Source organism: Canis lupus, chromosome 10, assembly GCF_003254725.2.
Source record: "Canis lupus dingo isolate Sandy chromosome 10, ASM325472v2, whole genome shotgun sequence".
NCBI lineage: Eukaryota > Metazoa > Chordata > Mammalia > Carnivora > Canidae > Canis > Canis lupus.
Window position 1 is genome coordinate 69,665,574 of NC_064252.1, and position 18,963 is coordinate 69,684,536.

General features: G+C 57.9%; 1 protein-coding gene across 3 annotated transcripts; it reads right to left on the reverse strand.

The window, feature by feature from the left end:
- Positions 1 to 1,752: 1,752 nt before the first annotated feature.
- LOC125755972 (uncharacterized) lies at positions 1,753 to 3,993 on the reverse strand. Of its 3 annotated transcripts, none has more exons than XM_049115616.1 (3): positions 3,772 to 3,993; positions 3,015 to 3,282; positions 1,753 to 2,214 (listed from the first exon to the last, which is right to left on the reverse strand). In XM_049115616.1, exons 1-3 carry the CDS (start codon positions 3,945 to 3,947, stop codon positions 2,044 to 2,046), a joined length of 615 nt encoding a protein of 204 aa, XP_048971573.1. In that variant the 5' UTR covers positions 3,948 to 3,993; the 3' UTR covers positions 1,753 to 2,043. The 3 variants fall into 3 exon arrangements, with proteins under 3 accessions (XP_048971573.1, XP_048971574.1, XP_048971572.1); XM_049115617.1 differs by having other exon boundaries at positions 3,045 to 3,282; positions 3,772 to 3,985; XM_049115615.1 differs by having other exon boundaries at positions 2,985 to 3,282; positions 3,772 to 3,982.
- Between the last annotated feature and the right edge of the window lie 14,970 nt (positions 3,994 to 18,963).

Below are 18,963 nucleotides of genomic sequence, written 5' to 3' on the forward strand. Positions count from 1 at the left end.
ACTCAGCATGGAGTCGGCTGGAAATTCTCTCTCCCTCTCCCTCTGCTCCGCCCCTGCTGCTCGCTCTCAAATAAACCAAATCCCACACGCACACAAAGGGACACCTGGGGGGCTCAGCGGTTGAGCACCTGCCTTTGGCCCAGGGCACCATCCTGGAGTCCCGGGATCGAGTCCCACGTCGGGCTCCCTGCATGGAGCCTGCTTCTCCCTCTGCCTGTGTCTCTGCCTCTCTGTATGTGTGTGTCTCTCATGAATAAATAAATAAAATCTTAAAAAAAAATCCAGGTAGAAGGCAGTGGCTGGGACCGGAATGACAGCCGAGGAGGTGGCAAGAGGGGGTCAGACGCCGGATGTATTCTACGTAAACAGGTGGGCCTGCTGATGGGCCGGGTGCTGGTGGTGTGCGGGCACCGGACCCCCCTCATTCCAAGCGCCTCCCACCCGCGGACGGTCCACGGGACTTGCTGCAGCTCTGCAGGCACGAGGCGCCCGGCTGCGCAGGGGGCGGACCGCGGGGCTCCTGCCCTCGGGGCCGCGGGTCTGAACCTGGGATGTGAACCGGCAGGTACTGGGCGGAGAGCAGCGCGCAAGCCCGGACTCTCAGCAGGGCCCCGGCCAGCCCTCGCGCTGCCCTCCGCAGCCCCGCAGCTCCCCAGCTCCGCGATGGCTCCTCGTGCCCCCTCCGTGGCCCAGGCCCCTCATCTGGGCGCTTAGTTCCTGTGTCTGTGCCCGGAGCCTCTTGCCGGCGGGCGGGCGGGCCTTCCTCTAAGCCGCCTGGGACTCGTCCACGCAGGCCCTGGAGGCTCTCGTTCTCTAAAGCCCAAGTCCAGGTGGGAGAAATGGTGCAGAAAACCTTGGAACATGAGGCCACAGGGACATGGAGGCAGACCCGGATCTGGGGCAGGCTGCGGCTCCCCGGAGGCACCAACCTTCTGGTTCCTCCGTCCTGAATCCCCTACTCTCGGGACGCAAGGGCCGAGCTATTTGTGTAAGAGTCAGGCCCTGGAATGTGTCCCGAGTTCTCTGGCCCCAGGTGCCCTGTGTGCAGGCCTAATAACAAGCTATGAAGAGCGCTGGAAAAGTCCCTTCCCCTCTCACATCTCTCTGCACATACACTACTGAGCATGCAGCTTAAAAAAAAAAAAAAAGAAAAACAACAAAAAACCTTTTATGTTATAGGGACGCCAGGCTGGCTGGGTCAGTGGAGCATGTGACTCTTGATCTTGGGATTGTGAGTTCCTTTTTTTTTTTCTTTTTTAAGAATTTTATTTATTTTTAAGATTTTATTTATTAATGAGAGATATATATAGAGAGAGAGGCAGAGTCACAGGCAGAGGGAGAAGCAGGCTCCATGCAGGGAGCCCGACACGGGACTCGATCCCGGACTCCAGGATCAGGTGGGATTGTGAGTTCTTTCACTACTACCTGTAATATTACCTGGTAACTGATCCAAAAGGAATAATTAGAATCCAGTCTAATGGATTAGAATCCAGTCTAATTCTTTTTTTTTCCAGTCTAATTCTAATGCAGCTGACACTGCAGCTAAGAGGAAAAACTCGTTTTATATACATACATATATATATATATATATATATATATATATTTTTTTTTTTTTTTTTAATTTTGCTTTGGAAAGGCAATCACTGTCTCCAGCATCTGAGTAACATTTATCTTTCTTATTTGGATCTACAGCAGGAGACAGCCTTACAGCCCACAACGCGCTTTCTCACACATTATCTAAGCAACACAGCATGTGATAAAGTAGGTTCTTATTCCCATTTTACATTTGGGGAAATTGGGGCTGAGGAAGGCTGTGCGACATGTCCAAGGTAACACAATTATTTGGTGTCAGAGCTGGGACTTGGGCACAGGTCCTGGGCCTTAGGCAGTGGCCCTCCAGTGTGCCTGTCCCCTGCTGGGGTCTGGGAGGGGGCGAGGCCTGGGGCCGGGGAGGCAGGGAACTGGCTTCGAGGCCCAGTGGGGAAGCGAGCTGATGTCACTGGGGTGAGCAGCTCAACGCTTTTCAAGAAAAATGAAGTCAGGTCAGATGTGGACCCCCAGGAGCGGGACTGTCTGTGCACCGTGAGCGGGAAGGGTGGCGGTGGGCAGGCTGGGAGAGGGCCAAGGGGCAAGGGCGGAACAGGCAGTGGTGCTGTCCCGGCTGCAGCCCCAAGGACCTGGGAGAGCTGCCACGGTGTAGACGGACATGGTGATCTGCAAGAAAGGGTGGGGGCCTGATGCTGCCGCGGCCTGGGTCATGGGGGCCTGATGCTGCTGTGGCCTGGGTCACGGGGGCCTGATGCTGCTGTGGCCTGGGTCACGGGGTCCTGATGCTGCCCTGGCCTGGGTCACGGGGGCCGGATGTTGACCCCACCTGGGTCATGGGGGCCTGATGCTGACCCCACCTGGGTCACGGGGGCCTGATGCTGCCCTACCTGGGTCAGGGGGGCCTGATGCTGACCCCACCTGGGTCACGGGGGCCTGATGCTGCCCTACCTGGGTCAGGAGGGCCTGATGTTGTCCTGACCTGGGTCACGGGGGCCTGATGCTGACCCCACCTGGGTCACGGGGGCCTGATGCTGCCCTACCTGGGTCAGGGGGGCCTGATGCTGCCCCACCTGGGTCACGGGGGCCTGATGCTGCCCTACCTGGGTCAGGAGGGCCTGATGTTGTCCTGACCTGGGTCACGGGGGCCTGATGCTGACCCCACCTGGGTCACGGGGGCCTGATGCTGCCCTACCTGGGTCAGGAGGGCCTGATGTTGTCCTGACCTGGGTCACGGGGGCCTGATGCTGACCCCACCTGGGTCACGGGGGCCTGATGCTGCCCTACCTGGGTCAGGGGGGCCTGATGCTGCCCCACCTGGGTCACGGGGGCCTGATGCTGCCCTACCTGGGTCAGGAGGGCCTGATGTTGTCCTGACCTGGGTCACGGGGGCCTGATGCTGACCCCACCTGGGTCACGGGGGCCTGATGCTGCCCTACCTGGGTCAGGGGGGCCTGATGCTGCCCCACCTGGGTCACGGGGGCCTGATGCTGCCCCACCTGGGCCACCGGGCGCAGCGCTCCCTCCACGCAGCCGACTGCATCCGAAACCACGGCCCAGGTCCTCGCGGGGCTTTGCTCGGGGTGTGGGGTCAGCAGGCGGGGGTCCGCGGGGTCCGCCGGGAGGCCACTGCGGCAAGGTGACCACCGAGGCCCGCAGAGCCGGGGGGGGGATAGTTGGGGGGACCGTGGGGGGCGGCGAAGCAGGTGGATCCGCGGTTCTGCGCCCGCCGCACACCTGTCCCGGAAAGACCCCCCAGTGGGTCGGTGGTGCCCTGGGGGCCGCCCCCTCCCTGCGCCCGCATCGTCCACGTGCAAGGGAGACCGTGGGGGAGCGACACGGGGGGGGGCGCTTCCCGGAGCAGCTCGGCAGGTGGAACCGAGGGGGCGGGGTGCGGGCGGGGGTCGGCGCAGGGCAGGGGGGCCACAGCCACGCAGGCCCGGGCCGCGACGCCGGGTGGTCGGGGGCGCCCGTCCTCGCCGTGGGTCGCGGCCCGCGGGGCCCGGGTCCGGGCGGCGACAGCGAGACGCGGGCGGGAGAACAATAGGACCCGGCGCGGGCGGGGGGAGGGGGGAGGGCGGGGGGAGGGCAGGGGGAGGGGCGGGGGCGCAGCTCCGGGCGGCGGCGGCTCGGTGCGGGGGCTCGGGCCCACCTGCCCAGGTCGGGGACCCCGCCCCCCGCCCCCGGCCCCGCGCCCCCCCCGCAGCGGGTCGCCCCCCCATCTACCTCCGACCCCTACGAAGTTGCCCCGATTGTCCCCTGGAGCTGGGATCCCCCGGGTTGTCCTTCCTCGGCCTACAGGGCTGAGCATCGCGTCTGCAGGCTCCTCCGCCTCCGCCGTCTACTGCAGGTGAACCGCGCCCGCACCTCCCGGCGTCACCACACCCAAGGGCGCAGCTCATCGGCACTAAGTACCTGCACGCGGCGCTGCAACCTCGGCCACTGTCGGCCCCGCGCCCCGCAAGGCTTCCCACAGCCACACCCAAACCGTGTCCCCCCTGAGCTAACTGCCCCAGGCCCTGGCAACCGCCACTGCACTTTCTGTGAATTTGGGGGCATCACCGTCGTATTTGCAAAGGCCGGGTTCCCCCTTTAGGAGGTTGGGGGCGCTGGCCGGGCCCTGGCCCCGAGAACAGCCAGTTACCAGATGTGCATTTCCAGGTGGTAAAACCTGCTCAAGTGAGAAAGACGGAAGGGAACTGAGAATGTTCAAGTGAGCGAGGTGCTGGGATGATTTTAGGTCGTGCAAAAAAAGAAAAAAAGACAAAACCCCCAAACTGCAGGTTTTAGTTTAACAACAAATTTAAAGGAAACAACGACAATCATGAAAGACTCAAAGGACCACAAAGCCTGCCTTCACCCACGTAGAGAACTGCAGGGCTGGAAAGTGGGGAGAACTGTCCCGGTTGGTGTTTGGTGTTCTACTAGCTACATGAAAAAAATAAAAAATGAAAATGAACACGAAAATGCTTAGCGAATTTATCAAAAATACTGTTTCAACATGTAATCCAGTTAAAATCGATGATCTCTCTCTCCCACCCTTTCCTTCAGACCTGGTCTTTCCACCGGGCTAGCCACATGCGAGTGCGCAACAGCCATTTAGGGCTACGGTGTTGGAACACGGCACACGGGCGTCAGGTTTGGGATCAAGACCCATATTCCAGGGCGCCTGGGGGGCTCAGTTGGTTAAGTGTCTGCCTTCAGCTCAGGATGGGGGGCCCCTGAGCCCCGAGTTGGGCTCCCCGCTCAGTGGGGAGCCTGCTTCACCCTCTCGTCCTTGTGCTCGCTGCGTCACTACGTCTGTCTCTCAAATAAATAAAACCTTTAAATAAATAAGACCCATATTCAATTCCTTTCTAGGCTGTGTGGGTCTCTCACCTGTTCCTTCACTTAATGGTACTGACGGCAGCGCCCGCCCTGTAGGCTGCGAGGGTCGACGGCACCGAAGCGTTTGCGACACATTCACCACATGCGATCATTATTAGTGGTAAATAAGGTGATTATTAATGTGAGATGAGATTTCGGTATCACTGTTACTATGACCTCATTCGTTTCCATCAGATGATGTGGCTTGCAGACGTCGCCAAGGGACAAAAGTAAAAGACAATGGGCAAACTGGGAAACCCTATCTGCGACACACAGGACTAACGCGGTGTTATTTTTGATGTGCAGGAAGTGCTTGCAAATAAATAAAATGAGGAATACGAATGGGAAATTCAAAAAAGACAAGCATCTGAAGTGATTTTTTCCCTAAAGGCCCATTTGAAGTTCAACTCTCCTAAGAATTGAGTGAAAATAAACCGAAGACCGTTGCTGAGTAGTAAATTGCCAACAACCAGATTTTTGTTGCATCTAATACTGAAGGAAGCGTGAAGGGGTCAGATCTCCTCAAATCCAGATATCCTGGGGTTCTGACGGACGGGGTTGCAGAGGATCGGGGTGCACAGGCTGAGCTCCAGCCGCAGGGGCACCAGCCGGGCAGCCTCGCCCCCATTTCCCCTCCCAGATGCGGCTGGACGGCGACTCGCACCAGCAGCTCTGATCGTTCTTATCACAGGTGCAGTCACCTGTATTTGCTTTGCTAATCGTCCCTCGCCACTAGTGTTGACATTTCTCATGGCTTCAAGTAGCCCCAACATTGTTGCAGATCTGGGCAGGCCTAACGCCCATTCTCCCTGGAGCCATAACCCTCCCGGATTATTCTTAGAGCTCTGGCTAACTCCTTCGAGAAGGCCCTACCTGCCAGCACAGTGAATGGAAACGTGGGGCCCCTTTTTCATAAAACAAGGGAAGTGGCTTTTCCTTTTCTTCTGCAATGTCTCAGTCTCAGGGTTTTCAATTTGCTATTTATTGCTGTGCCCTTAGGCACGGGGACACCTGGGCGGCAGGTGTAGACCCTAGCAGGTGCCGTGTGCCACCCTGAGACCGTCCATTTCCCAGTCTAGGAAGCTTGGTCCCATGGGGGAACAGTCAGGGTGACCTAGGTGCTGGGCTCCTGCTCCCTGCACCCGAGGCAAGGATGCCCGCACAGCGGCTGCGGGACGGGGGTGGGGGCAACGGGACAGCAGAGCACTGTCCCCGGAGCCACGGAGCTGATCGGTCCTCAGTGCTAATAACCCGGGTCTTTTTCTTTTTTTTTTTAAAGATTTTATTTATTTATTCATGAGAGACATACAGAGAGAGAGAGAGAGAGGGGGGCAGAGACACAGGCAGAGGGAGAAGCAGGCTCCATGCAGGGAGCCCGACGTGGGACTCGATCCTGGGTCTCCAGGGTCATACCCTGGGCCGAAGGCAGGTGCCAAACCATTGAGCCACCCAGAGATCCCCCATAACCCGGGTCTTGAGCCAGGGGGCGTGGGGCCAGTCGGACCCACTCGAGGGGAGCTGACTGCGTGGGATCTCTGTCTCGGCCTCTCTCTCTGTGTCTCTCATGAATAAATAAATAAAATCTTTTTTTAAAAAAGAAGGGTTTGTCATGTCTCTGCTATGGTATGCTGTAAAGAGTCCCCCAGAGATGGGATCTCCTAATCCCCAGGACCTGTGACTATGTTACCTTCTAGAGCAAAAGTGACTTTGCAGGTGGGATTAAGGATCTTTATTTATTTTAAAACATCGTATTTATTTATTCATGAGAGACAGAGACACAGGCAGAGGGAGAAGCAGGGAGCCCGATTCGGGACTCGACCCCGGGACCCCAGGGTCACGCCGTGAGCCGAAGGCAGATGCTCTCAACCGCTGAGCCACGCAGGTGCCCTGTGATTAGGATCTTTAAAAGAGAATATCCGGGGATCCCTGGGTGGCGCAACGGTTTGGCGCCTGCCTTTGGCCCAGGGCGTGATCCTGGAGACCCGGGATCGAATCCCACGTCGGGCTCCCGGTGCATGGAGCCTGCTTCTTCCTCTGCCTGTGTCTCTGCCTCTCTCTCTCTCTCTCTGTGTGTGACTATCAGAAATAAATTAAAAAAAAGAGAATATCCGTGTGGGCCCAATGTAATCACAAGGGGCTGACGAGGAAGGGAAGAAGGCTGGAGAGAGAAAAAGTGACTGGAAGCTGCTATGTCACTGGCTTTGAAGACGGAGGATGGGGCTAAGGAATACAAGTGGCCCCGAGGAGCTGGAAAAGGCAAGGAAGCAGGTTCTCCCCCGGACTTCCAGAAGGAATGCAGACCTGCTGACACCTTGATTTTTAGACTTCTGGTCTCCAGAACTGTCAGATAATACATCTGTGTTCTTTTAAGCCACTAAATTTATGGTTACGGCAGCAATAGGAAACTAATACATCTGCTGAGAATTATTATTATTTTATATGTTTGTGATATGTGGAGCCCTGTAAAATACAAGTTCCAGAGTAGGGACCTGTCTTGCTTGGGTCTAAGCCCTAAAAAATATCAGGGCAGTACGCAGGGCAAAAATAAAGCAGGAAAGAGTGAATTAATTGTTTTATTTTTTAAAGCAGTGATCTAATTTCAAATGTAGAATCAAAGGCAATTGATAGAAAACCTCTTTTATTTTTTTCTGTAGGGGAGTGAGAGGCCAAGGGAGAGGGAAAGAAAATCTCAAGCTGACTCTGCACGGAGGTGGGGCTTGATCTCATGACCCTGAGATCATGGTCTAAGCTGAAATCAAGAGTCAGATGCTTAAACGGCAGAGCCACCCAGGCATCCTCAAACTTTTTTTTAAGGTTAGAAAATCACATAATTTCTTGTTGGAAAAGTTTGCAGACTGATAGCCTGATTACACTTAATGGAGTAACTCTAGAGCTAGTCCTTTGAAGTCAAGTCTAGAACAAAGAAAGAATGCTCACTATTTCATTTATTTATTGTTTAGTATTTTATTTTTAGGTACTCTCCACACCCAACATAGGCCTTGAACTTATACCGCCCCCTGCCCCAGATCAAGAGCTACATGCTCTACCAACTGAGCCAGCCAGGTGCCCCAGAATGCTCACTATTTTTTTTTTTACTATTTTTATTTTTTATTATTTTTTAAGATTTTGTTTACGAATTCATGAGAGACAGAGAACGAGAGGCAGACACACAGGCAGAGGGAGAAGCAGGCTCCATGCAGGGAGCCGGATGGGGGACTCCGTCCCAGGACCCCAGGATCAGGCCCTGGGCTGAAGGTGGCACTAACCCACTGAGCCACCTGGGGCTGCCCTGAATGCTCACTATTTTAAAACATCGGTGGGCTCCATGCTAGGCATAAGAGCCTAGTTAAAAATAAATAAATAAATAAATAAATAAATAAATAAATAAATAAAACATTGTTCTAGGAATTTTAGCTACGTAAGACAAGAAAGAGAAATGAGAGCTCTAGATTATCTGGAAGAAAACAAAAGTACCAGTATCTGTGGATGGTATGCTACTTCACCTAAAAGCACAAGATGATTTTCTGCAAACATGAGAGGTAACAAGCAAATTCATAACATGTATATTATAATTACAAAATAGCTGCAAAATAAATATGCACAAAATGATAGGTTTTCCAGATGCCAATAATACACAGTTCGTAAATGGAACAGTCGGGGCGGCTGGCGGCTCAGTCCATTAAGCATCTGACTTCTGCTCAGGTCATGATCTCCGGGTCCTGGGCTCCCCACTCGGCGAGGAGTCTGCTTCTCCCTCTGCGCTCCCTCGCTGCCCCATGGCCTCTCTCTCTCTGCACCCCCACTCTCTCAAATAACTAAAGAAATAAAATCTTTCAAAGAAGTAACTAGAAAGACACAGGCCAAAACTTAGAGTAATTTTTTTGAGTGGTTAAGATCATAACCAATTTATATTTTTCTTTTTATTTATCTGGACTTCTAAAAACAACAAAAATGCACTGATTCAAGAAAAAGTATTTATGTATTTATTTTTTAAATATTTTATTTATTTGACAAAGAGAGAGAGCACAAGCAGGGAGAGCCGCAGGCAGAGGCAGAGGGTGAAGCAGGCTCCCCGCTGAGCAAGGAGCTGGATGCAAGGCTCCATCCCGGCCCCGGGGTCACGACCTGAGCTAAAGGCAGGTGCTTAACCGCTGAGCCACCCAGGTGTCCCTAAAAAAAGTATTTATTTATTTTTTGAAAAATTTTTAAAGATGTATTTATTTATTCATGAGAGACAGATGGAAAGAGGCAGAGACACAGGCAGAGGGAGAAGCAAGCTCCACGCAGGGATGTGGGACTTTTTTTTACACCTGAGGCTGCAGGCGGTGCTAAACCACTGCGCCACCAGGGCTGCCCCACACCTGTCTTTAAAATCCATGCCCTGGGAGCCCACAGGGCGTGATCCTGGAGACCCGGGATCAAGTCCCACGTCGGGCTCCCTGTGTGGAGCCTGCTTCTCCCTCTGCCTCTGTCTCTCTGCGTGTCTCATTAATAAATAAAATCTTTAAAAAAAAGTGCCCTAATTTGTAATTTGAAATAACCTCAGTATCCCTCAGTGGGAACCAGTTAAATTATGGCATAACCATACACTGTAAAAGTGTGTAGCCATAAAAATAAAAAGGACAGTGCTCTCTATATTACTGATAAGGCAAAGTTTCAAAAATATAGTGTTAAGTGTGTGTGTGTGTGTGTGCAGGCGACCCCAAGAAGGTGTAGAAGATGTGTAGGATACGGTACCTTAAAGTTAAAATGGAATAAAGAGGAATATGTCTTTGTTTTAGCTTGTATATACGTACAAACATTAGAAGGATAAACAAAAACCTAAACACAGGCTCACCCATTTGAGGCGGGAGCAATGGGCAGACTGGGCATAGGAACCGGGCAGAGACTCTTCATTCTATACCTCTTCACATTTTTTCAGTTTTGAGTCATGTAGATGAATTACCTGTTCAAGAAGTAAACACATATAAAAGCAAAATAGGGGATCCCTGGGTGGCGCAGCGGTTTGGCGCCTGCCTTTGGCCCAGGGCGCGATCCTGGAGACCCGGGATCGAATCCCACGTCAGGCTCCCGGTGCATGGAGCCTGCTTCTCCCTCTGCCTGTGTCTCTGCCTCTCTCTCTCTCTCTCTGTGACTATCATAAATAAATAAAAATTAAAAAAAAATTAAAAAAAAAGCAAAATAGGGCAGCCCGGGTGGCTCAGCGGGTTAGCGCCGCCTTCAGCCCAGAGCCTGACCCCGGGGTCCCGGGATCAAGTCCCGCGTCAGGCTCCCTGCGTGGAGCCTGCTTCTCCCTCTGCCTGGGTCTCTGCCTCTCTCCGTGTCTCTCATGAATAAATAAATAAAATCTTAAAAAAAGAGAAAGCAAAACAAAGTAGAGCGAGGCTCCTGTGCTCTCTCTTCTCCCAGACCCTCGGACGCCCTGCGGGGAGTCTGCGCGCCCTCTTCACTGAGCGGCCCCCCAGCAGGTCCGAGGACGGCTTCGGCGCCCAGATCGGGGCCTGCCTCCCGGCCAGCAGCACCAGGCCAACCGCACTCTTTCCTCATCCCTGACTTAGAAAAATAAAACCAGGCAAATCCACTTGTCAGCATTTCTGAAGCCAGCTGCTAACCAATCCTCTTGTTGCCCTTTACTTCCTTTCCTCCTTTTTCCAGAAAAACCTGGAAAGCTCTGCTAAACTTTGCAAAATGCTTTAGCCGAGCTGGCGGCCTTGTTTTCCTTCTCTCCTTTGGCCTGTGTCATCCCCACAGGCAAGGACCGCGGTCTGAGTTCTCGCCAGCTCGCCCTGCGGGGCTCATCTCGGTGCCTTAAAAAAAAAAAAAGAAAAAGAAAAAGAAAAAGAATTCTGTATTTTCCTGAACCTACAAACCTCAAATTAGAGGTAATTTTGTACAACTCCCCACCCAAAGTAGCACATGCCACGTGTAAAATTCAGCAGAGTAGACGTACCCGGTTTAAAGGCACACCCCCTTGGTTCCCTTTGTCTAGCCGATCACCCGGGGGACGCTCTCAGGAAAGACCTGCTCTGGCCCCGGATCCCACGGGCAGCTCCGCGCTGGAGCCTGAAGCGCAGGGGGGGGGGGGGCCGGGACGCCCCGGTTCAGTCATTCCCTGGCTGTCGTCGGCACCGCGACGCATCCGTGGCCGAGGGGGCCCTGCGCGGGGGACAGAAAGCCGCGGCAGCCTAGCGCCTGCCACCAGCCTCCCATAACCCCGGTCGGGCGCGGACAGCTCATAAACGTGTCTGGCCTCATTAGTTTTATTCTTTAAATCCACTTGCAAGGTCTCAGCTGCACCACTGAGTTGGGGACTGTTTCGTGGCTGTGAGTCAGAAGTAAGATTTACAGTCTCTCCCTGTCTCTCCCCCCCCTTTTTTTAAAGTTCTGGGGAAATCGCTTTTGTGTTGCAAATATCGCAGCAGCCAGGGGTCGAGCTGTAGGTGATGAGACCCACCTAAGACCTTCCAGGGCGTTCGCTCAGCCCCCGCGCTGTGCTAGCTTTCAGTTCCCAGCTCTCATCGGCTACGATTCTCTTGCTAACGTGCAGGCAACGGGAGGTGCACGCAGGCCCGTGTGCTCCACGACACGCTCTGCTTAAGTCACGCGGGAGCCTGAGAGCAAGTCACTCCCGGCGACGCTGAGCCTGGCGGGGGTCCAGGTGCCAGAACCGCAGCACACGGGGGGCTGGGCCCCAACTCCGCCGCTGGGCATGTTGAGTCTGCTAGCACGGAGCCTGCCGGCCGCCCCTCCACGCGTGCACGGGGTCAGCGGGGCCATTCCGCGAGTGTATCAGGGGACGGTGGCCGGCGGGGCAGGGCGCTGAGCACGCGGCCTGTCGGGCAGAAGAGGCTGCTGCACCCCGGGGCCGCCGGAGTCCCCCGGGAAGGAGGAGCCTCCCTGCTCAGTCGCCCGTTGGGACATCCTGGCCCTAACACAGGGTCTTTAACCGAACAGAAGACCACGGACAAGTGCAAACCGCCGGCCGCAGCCTCGAGGAGAGCGTCGAGCGCTTGCAGAGGACAGCAAGGTAGGTGTGCAGGTGGCCCCTGCGCCCCGGGCCCCACGGGCCGGCACCTAGCCTGTGACAAAGGGCAGGCTCGGGCTCGGTGCTGCCACCACGGGGGAGCGAACCGGCAGGCAGATCCCGAGCGCGGGTCACCAGGCCCCAGGGAGACGATCGGGGACAGGCTCCGCGCTGCAGGCGCCCCCGTGCCCGGCGCCCGTGCTGTCCCAGCGGCCACGCTTCCCCCTGCACCCCAGGGCCCGCACCCCGTCAGGGGACGCCAGCCCCCTCGGGCGCCAGGCAGTGCGGTGACCGCGGTGACCTTGGCAGCCCCGAGCGTCTGGCCCAGACTCCGAGCTCAGGTGGGCCTCGTAGGCCTGCAGCCCAGCGACCTCCTACGGCACCAGAGGCCCGGCCTCCCCTCTTCCGTCCCGGCCTGGCCCCCCCTATCCCCCCCAGCCCCCCTGCACCCCCCCCCCACCCTCGCAGGAGGACGCTCCGCCCCGGCCTCGGCTCGGTCTTCCCGGCCACGAGGCCTGTTCACAGGCCAACTCTCCTGGGCCGTAACCGGCCAACCCCAAGCCACAGAAAAAGACCAAACTCTGTCCTTGCGCCTCTAGGTTACGGTGCCCGTAATTCATCTAAAATCGGGAGGATGGGGGCGCCCAGGGGCTCAGCGGTGGAGCGTCTGCCCTCGGCCCAGTGACCCGGGGGTCCCGGGATCGAGTCCCGCGTCGGGCTCCCCGCAGGGAGCCTGCTTCTCTCGGCCTGGGTCTAGGCCTCCCTCTCTGGGTCTCTCAGGAATAAATAAAATCTTTAAAAAAAATTGGGAGTTAAACACCTCAGCACACTTCCGACTCCCACCCTTTGCTCTAACTTCCCCGTAGCACGTGCGCCCTCCCTGCCCCCCCCACCCGGACCGTGAACCTGCCCGAGGGACGGCTCCCGAGCGCCGTGTCCGTTTCCGGATCCGCGGGGCCTCGCTCGCCGCCTGCACGTGGGACTCAATAAATGTTGAATAAACAAACGGTGAATCCATAGCGGGTTTTTCCTTCCTTCCCTCTGGAGCCTGCCACGCCCTCTCCCGCCACGACAGTGTTTTCCCTTTGCCTTAACAGGTAAGGGACGGGGCGCCGGGTGGCCCGGTGCTGTGGCTGCCGTCGGCTCAGGGCACGATCCGGGGTCCTGGGTCGCAGCCCCGGGTCGGGCTCCCTGCTCTGCGGGCCCTGCTGGTCTTCCTCTCCCTCTGCCCTCCCACCACTCGCGCTGTCTCTGTCAGATAAATGCATAAAATCTTAAAAAAAAAATTAAGAAAAACAAACAAGCAAAAAAAAACCAGTGAAGGGATCAGCTGACCACATACTTCCCATCGGCCCTGGAGGGGAACTTCGGTCCCGGGGCAGCGGCACGGGCCCCCGACAGCTCTGTCTGCTCCAGCCTTCTGGGGGCACCATCCTTGGACCTCCCGCCCCCATCTCACCTTCCTCCAAATCCACGCACGCGATGCCTGTATCACCCGCCACAGTCTGGCACTTTCGGCCTTGGGCTGATGATACAATTTTCCTGGACGCGACCACAACAGGAAAGCCAACAATGAGACCAGGACAGCATTTCCTTGGAAAGCTGGCTTCCCGGCCCTGCGCCCCTGCCGCCCGCCGGCCCCACAGGCCCACAGGCCCCGGCGAGGCAGAGCTTACCCCGTGAATCAGAGCAAGGACCCGGACCGGACCCGAGCCCTGCACCCTCAGGCTGGCCCATCGTCCCACCGCAAGGGGACCCACCTCTCAAACCTCCGTTAACTAAGCCCGCGCGGAGGCCGAGGGCCATACAGACAAAAGGCAGCGGGTGTGTGGGTTCCCACGAAGGGCAGCAGACGCTCAAGGGACTGGACCCCTTTAACCGCCCTGACTGGCTCGTGTCTTCCTCAGGTCTCGATTGCTCGCTAAATGTGGAACCTGGAGGGAAAGTACGGAACCGAGGTCGCCGCTCTCTTAGGGCACGGCCGCTGTTCCCCCTTCCAGAACCGTCTGACCAAGGGAATTACGGGGCCCAAGTCCCGAGTCAAGGCCTTCGGGTGCTGGGCCTTGCTTCTGTGCCCCAAGGATGGCCCGGCCCTGGTGTTCAGGTCTCCAAAACGCAATCCATCAGACCTAACCTAAATGGTTTTTAAGATTTTATTTACTTATTCATGAGACACACAGAGAGAGAGAGAGAGACACACACACACACACACAGGCAGAGGGAGGAGCAGGCTCCCTGTGGGGAGCCCGATGTGGGACTGGATCCCGGGACTCCGGGGTCACGCCCTGGGCCGAAGGCAGGCGCTCTGCCTCTGAGCCCCCCAGGGATCCCACAGACCCAACCTAGATACAAGGCTTTCCAGCCCCTGCGCCCTGAGACCGCTCTCGGTCGTCCCGTCAGTGTTCGGGGTGTCCTCAGACTTAGGCGGCGCGTTTACAACCCGAAGGCTTGTGTCCCCGGGCGGCTAATCGGCCCTCGCGCGGATTTCCCTGGCCAGCGAGGAGGCTGTACTCGCCCAGACAGAAGACGCTCCTGCCACTGGACGACGGGCAGCCGTCTAGTCCGGCCCGAGATCCGCCGAGTCAGGCAGAAGGACGCCGGCCTTGGCAGCAAAGGGAAAGGAAAACCAAACGAAAGCGCCTACGCAGTGGCCCTGCTCCGGGCGCCCGTCTGCTCGCTCGAGCAGAAACTACCTGCCTCGCTCTGAGCCGGAGCATTAACGCACCAACCCCAGGGTTTTAAGGAACCGGTCCTTGTTAGCTCGCCTCATCCTGGAAGTTCTCTTTTGCACTAGCCAAGCTCACGATTAAAAAAGAAAAAAAAAAACAACAACACATGAAAACGGACACGGGCTTTCTGCCTTTGTTGCCTTCCTCCGGGTCCTGCAGTCCCGCCTGCACCCGCCGCAGCGGTGAGGCCGCCGGCCTTGCCGGAGAACGCGGCCGCCCCACGCGGGTCAGGGCCGGAGGCCACGGGCACCACGTTTCCGCCTTCTGCGTCGCCGACTGCGAATGAGCAGCGGTTGTGGAGGCAGCAGGTGCAGGGGGAGGTGGCTCCTGCCAGATGGAGCTAAGAAAAGGCCGGTCCGGTAGGCAGCAGGACTCCCTGAACACGCCCGGAGAGGCCAGGCGGGGAGGCTGCCTTCGGAGCCACAAATGCTGCCCTTTGTCCGTCCCTTGACCTGGTTTTGAAACAAAACAAAACAAAACAAACCCTGGTTTTGCTTTGATGGCCAGGGAGGGGGGCTTCCGAGGTGGGGGGGGACCGCCCTCACCTGTGCGCGAGGGTGTCCCAGGGCCCCAAGCGTCCCTGGCCCAGGGGAGAGCCCAGCACGCCCCGGGGCGCCCGCACAGCCCTCGTCCCCTTGCTGGGGACACGCAGCTCCCCCAGGCGCAGGCGGGACCTCCCCGAGCGGCACCGCGGCGGAAACCAGGACGGCGGCTTGTGAGAACCCCGGCCCGGCGGGTGACACATGCTACATAAGCATCCGGGGATGCGTCAGGTGCGCTCCCTCCGCGACACGGCGTCTCCACCGGGTTGGGACAGCCTCGCGGAAGCCGCGGGGACTCGCCGGCCCGCCCGACCCGCCCGACCCGCGGGACTCTGAGAAGGCTCCGCGCAGGGCTGCCCTCCCGGCAGGTGCCTTCACGGGGTCGCGCCGCGGAAAACCCCAGTAAACACCCCCTTCTCACGAGGCCCCGGTTCCACCGACTGGGTCATGGTGCCCCCTGGGCCGGGGGGTGCGGGGGGTGCGGGGGGTGCGGGGGGTGGGAGGGCGGGGGCGGGGTCTTCCCCCAAGGCCGGGCAGGCCCTGAGCTCCTGCCAAAGGAAACGTTCGCTCCGGCTCCTGAAGACCTGCGCGCGGAGCCACCGGGTCCGGTCCTCACGGCCGGGATCAGGGCCAGAGCCGGGCACAGCGTGGAAACCAACTTGCACACTTCGACGGGCCATCGCCTGCCCGCGCCACGCCGGGGCCGGCCGCCGTATCCGGGGCGGGGCGGGGCGGGGCGGCCCGTGTCTTACGGGAAAACACCGACGTTGGGGGTAACCCAACGCCTCGCTCCGGCACACGGGCAGCCGGCGAGCGCGGCGGGGCCTGGAACCCGCGCCCTCCCCGCGCCCGGCTCTCCCGCCCTCCCGCGCCGCGGGGCCCGCAGGCTGGGGCGGGGCCATGGGGCGGGGGCGGGGCCAGCGCCGTCCGGGGGCGGGGCCACGGGGCGGGGGCGGGGCCACGGGGCGGGGGCGGGGCCAGCGCGGCCGAGGAGCCGCCCGACCCCACGCGCTCCCGCCCGCGCCCCCGCCCCCGCCCCCGTCCCCAGGACGCGCCGCCGCAGCGCGGGCTCCGACCCGACGGTGCCCGGAAGTCGGGGCCCAGCCCGCGGCGGGTCGGGAGGCGCGGGGCTCCCCGGAGCCCGCCCGACGGCGGCGGGGGCCAAGGACGGTGTGGGAGCGGCCGCGCCCGGCGCCGCCCCCCGCCCCGTCAGCCTCGTCTGCCGCGTCGGGCCTCGCGGCGGGTCACGAGGCGGGTGTGGCGCAGTCAGCCCTCCGCCGCCGCCGCCGCCGCCCTCCCGCGCGCCACGTCCGCGGCCCCGCCCCGCCCCGCCCCCGCGCGGGGAACCCCGCTGTCGTCACCCGCCGCGCGCTCGCCTTCCCGCGCGCTCCAGAAAGGACGCGAAGCCGGTGACGTGTCCCGGGCGCCCGCGAGGCTGCGCAGACGGCGAGGGCAGGACGCTCCGCGGCGCCGCCTGGCGGGAGAGCGCGCGGCCGCCGCGGCCGGAAGCGGGGTGCGTGACGTCACCCGCGGGGGGGGCCGCCGCGTGACCTGCCGGCGCGGCTGTGCCTGTGGGGCGGGGCCCGGTGCCGGCGTCCGTGACGGACGGTCCGAGCAGGGAGGGGGCAGTCAGGGCGGCGCCACAGCCCAGCCTCTCGGCGGGCCCCGCGCGGGCAGTGCGGCGAGCTCGTCCCGCTGGAGGCCCGGGCGCGGGCGGGGGGGGGGGGGGGGGCCCTGACCCGGGCGGCCGGAGCCCAGGCTGCGTGCAGCCGCCACTAAATGAATAAAACACTAAGAATAAAAAAAAATAAAAAGCGTCCAATAAGGAGTACCAGGAAATACCACAAAATGCAAAGGAAGAAAACTAGGAAATCAACCCGGGGGATAAAGAACAGAGAAGGAGGGCGCGGGTGAGGTCACCCTCCTGCCGACATACACGCGGGCCGCGGCCGCGGGGCGAGGAATCAGGAATCCGCCCCAGGCGGCCGCAGCGGGCGCACCAGGCGGCAGGCCCTGGCACCCGTCGTCCTGTCTCTGTGCAGGTGACCCAGACGTGACCCAGGCCACCGCGCTCTGGGCGGCCTGCTAGCCTGGAGGGGTGGCAGAGACATGAAGGGAACCTGATATTCCCACAAATAGATGACGTGCATTTGAAAGGACTCCGCATCATTGTTCAAAACGTCCAGTAGACTTTGTAATCTGACATCCAGAATCCACAGGGACCATCATCAGTCCCTTAAGACTCTGCTTTACCTAATTTTAATTTCTCCTCTTCTTATCTACACAAATCTTTTCTCCTTTAAAGCCCAGTGCAGGGATCCCTGGGTGGCGCAGCGGTGTGGCGCCTGCCTTTGGCCCAGGGCGTGATCCTGGAGACCCGGGATCGAATCCCACGTCGGGCTCCCGGTGCATGGAGCCTGCTTCTCCCTCTGCCTGTGTCTCTGCCTCTCTCTCTGTATCTGTCATAAATAAATAAAATATAAAAAAATAAAAAAAATAAAGCCCAGTGCAAGTTCTGAGTTCTCTGCGGGCCTCTCCGGAGTCTCCTCGAGGAACTCCACCAGCGTCTAAAGCGTCTGTGAGCTCTCCACACAAGTGTCCCCAACCACATAGGACAGACACTTAATTTGCCCCTTGGAGGGGCACAGCTCTCGCTTTTACCAAAACGCCAGTCTTCCTTGTGGGTCTTTGCCCTTTGGATGAGAGACCGAGCACAGTGGCCGGTCCCTGCTCTACTGTGGAAGTCACACTTCAGGTGCCTCAGGAGCCAGAATTCGGGCCAGAAGGAGCTGCTTGGTGCCGAGAGTGAGTGAAATCCCAGGACACACAGTGATGGGTCAGACGGACACGGCTGCAGGGTTCCTGAGGCCTAGTCCCACCCCCGGCCACCCCAGGACGGCTGTCCAGCCCTAGTTTAGAGTCCACGAACCAGTCATTCATTCCCATTCTTGCCAGACGTGGTTAGAGTTGGATTTTTGTTACTTGCAGTCTAAAGAAAACCAAGAGCCTTCTTCTTACGGATTTTTCTTGTGTTCCCAAGGACAACGAATTACAAGGAATTTATATCAAAGCAACATGATAAAGTAGAAAGAATATGTCCTTTGCAGTAAAATGAAATATTTTTAATGCTGTTTCCAGCAAGAGGCCTCAGAGAGGGTATGTGTTTAACTTAAAAGAAGGGGTAATGCCTAAGTTCAAAGAATAATGAGGACTAAACGAGGAAAATGACTGGGAATGTAAATGAGAGTGCCTGGCACATAGTAGGCATATAGGAAATGTCATTCCCTTCTTTTCTCCCTGAAGACAGGCTTTTACTTCTGTGTCTTTCAGTGTCTCCATTCTGTGATCAATGAACTCAGCAACAGGAACAGAATCTTACCAGCTATTAAAACTTTTTGGAGGGATCCCTGGGTGGCGCAGCGGTTTGGCGCCTGCCTTTGGCCCAGGGCGCGATCCTGGAGACCCGGGATCGAATCCCATATCGGGCTCCCGGTGCATGGAGCCTGCTTCTCCCTCTGCCTGTGTCTCTGCCTCTCTCTCTCTCTGTGACTATCATAAGTAAATAAATAAAAATTAAAAAAAAAAAAAATAAATAAAACTTTTTGGAGAATAAAGAAGGAAATAACTATCAATGAACTAAGCAATTAGAAGCATTCGTTTGAAATGTCAACATTCCCTTGACATGTGGACCTCTTTCTCCTATTTCACTATTACTTAAATCTCCCCAAAGGTTTATAATTTCATAATCAGGCCAACA

What these genes read in the sequence shown, in the direction of transcription:
- LOC125755972 (XM_049115615.1), bottom strand. Translation starts at nt 3,947, where the DNA reads ATGAGCTGCGCCCTTGGGTGTGGTGACGCCGGGAGGTGCGGGCGCGGT. An exon ending in CAACTTCGTAGGGGTCGGAG is followed by an intron (nt 3,283 to 3,771) that starts GTAGATGGGGGG and finishes TTTCCGGGACAG; the next exon opens with GTGTGCGGCGGGCGCAGAAC. An exon ending in ATCAGGCCCCCCTGACCCAG is followed by an intron (nt 2,215 to 2,984) that starts GTAGGGCAGCAT and finishes CCTTTCTTGCAG; the next exon opens with ATCACCATGTCCGTCTACAC.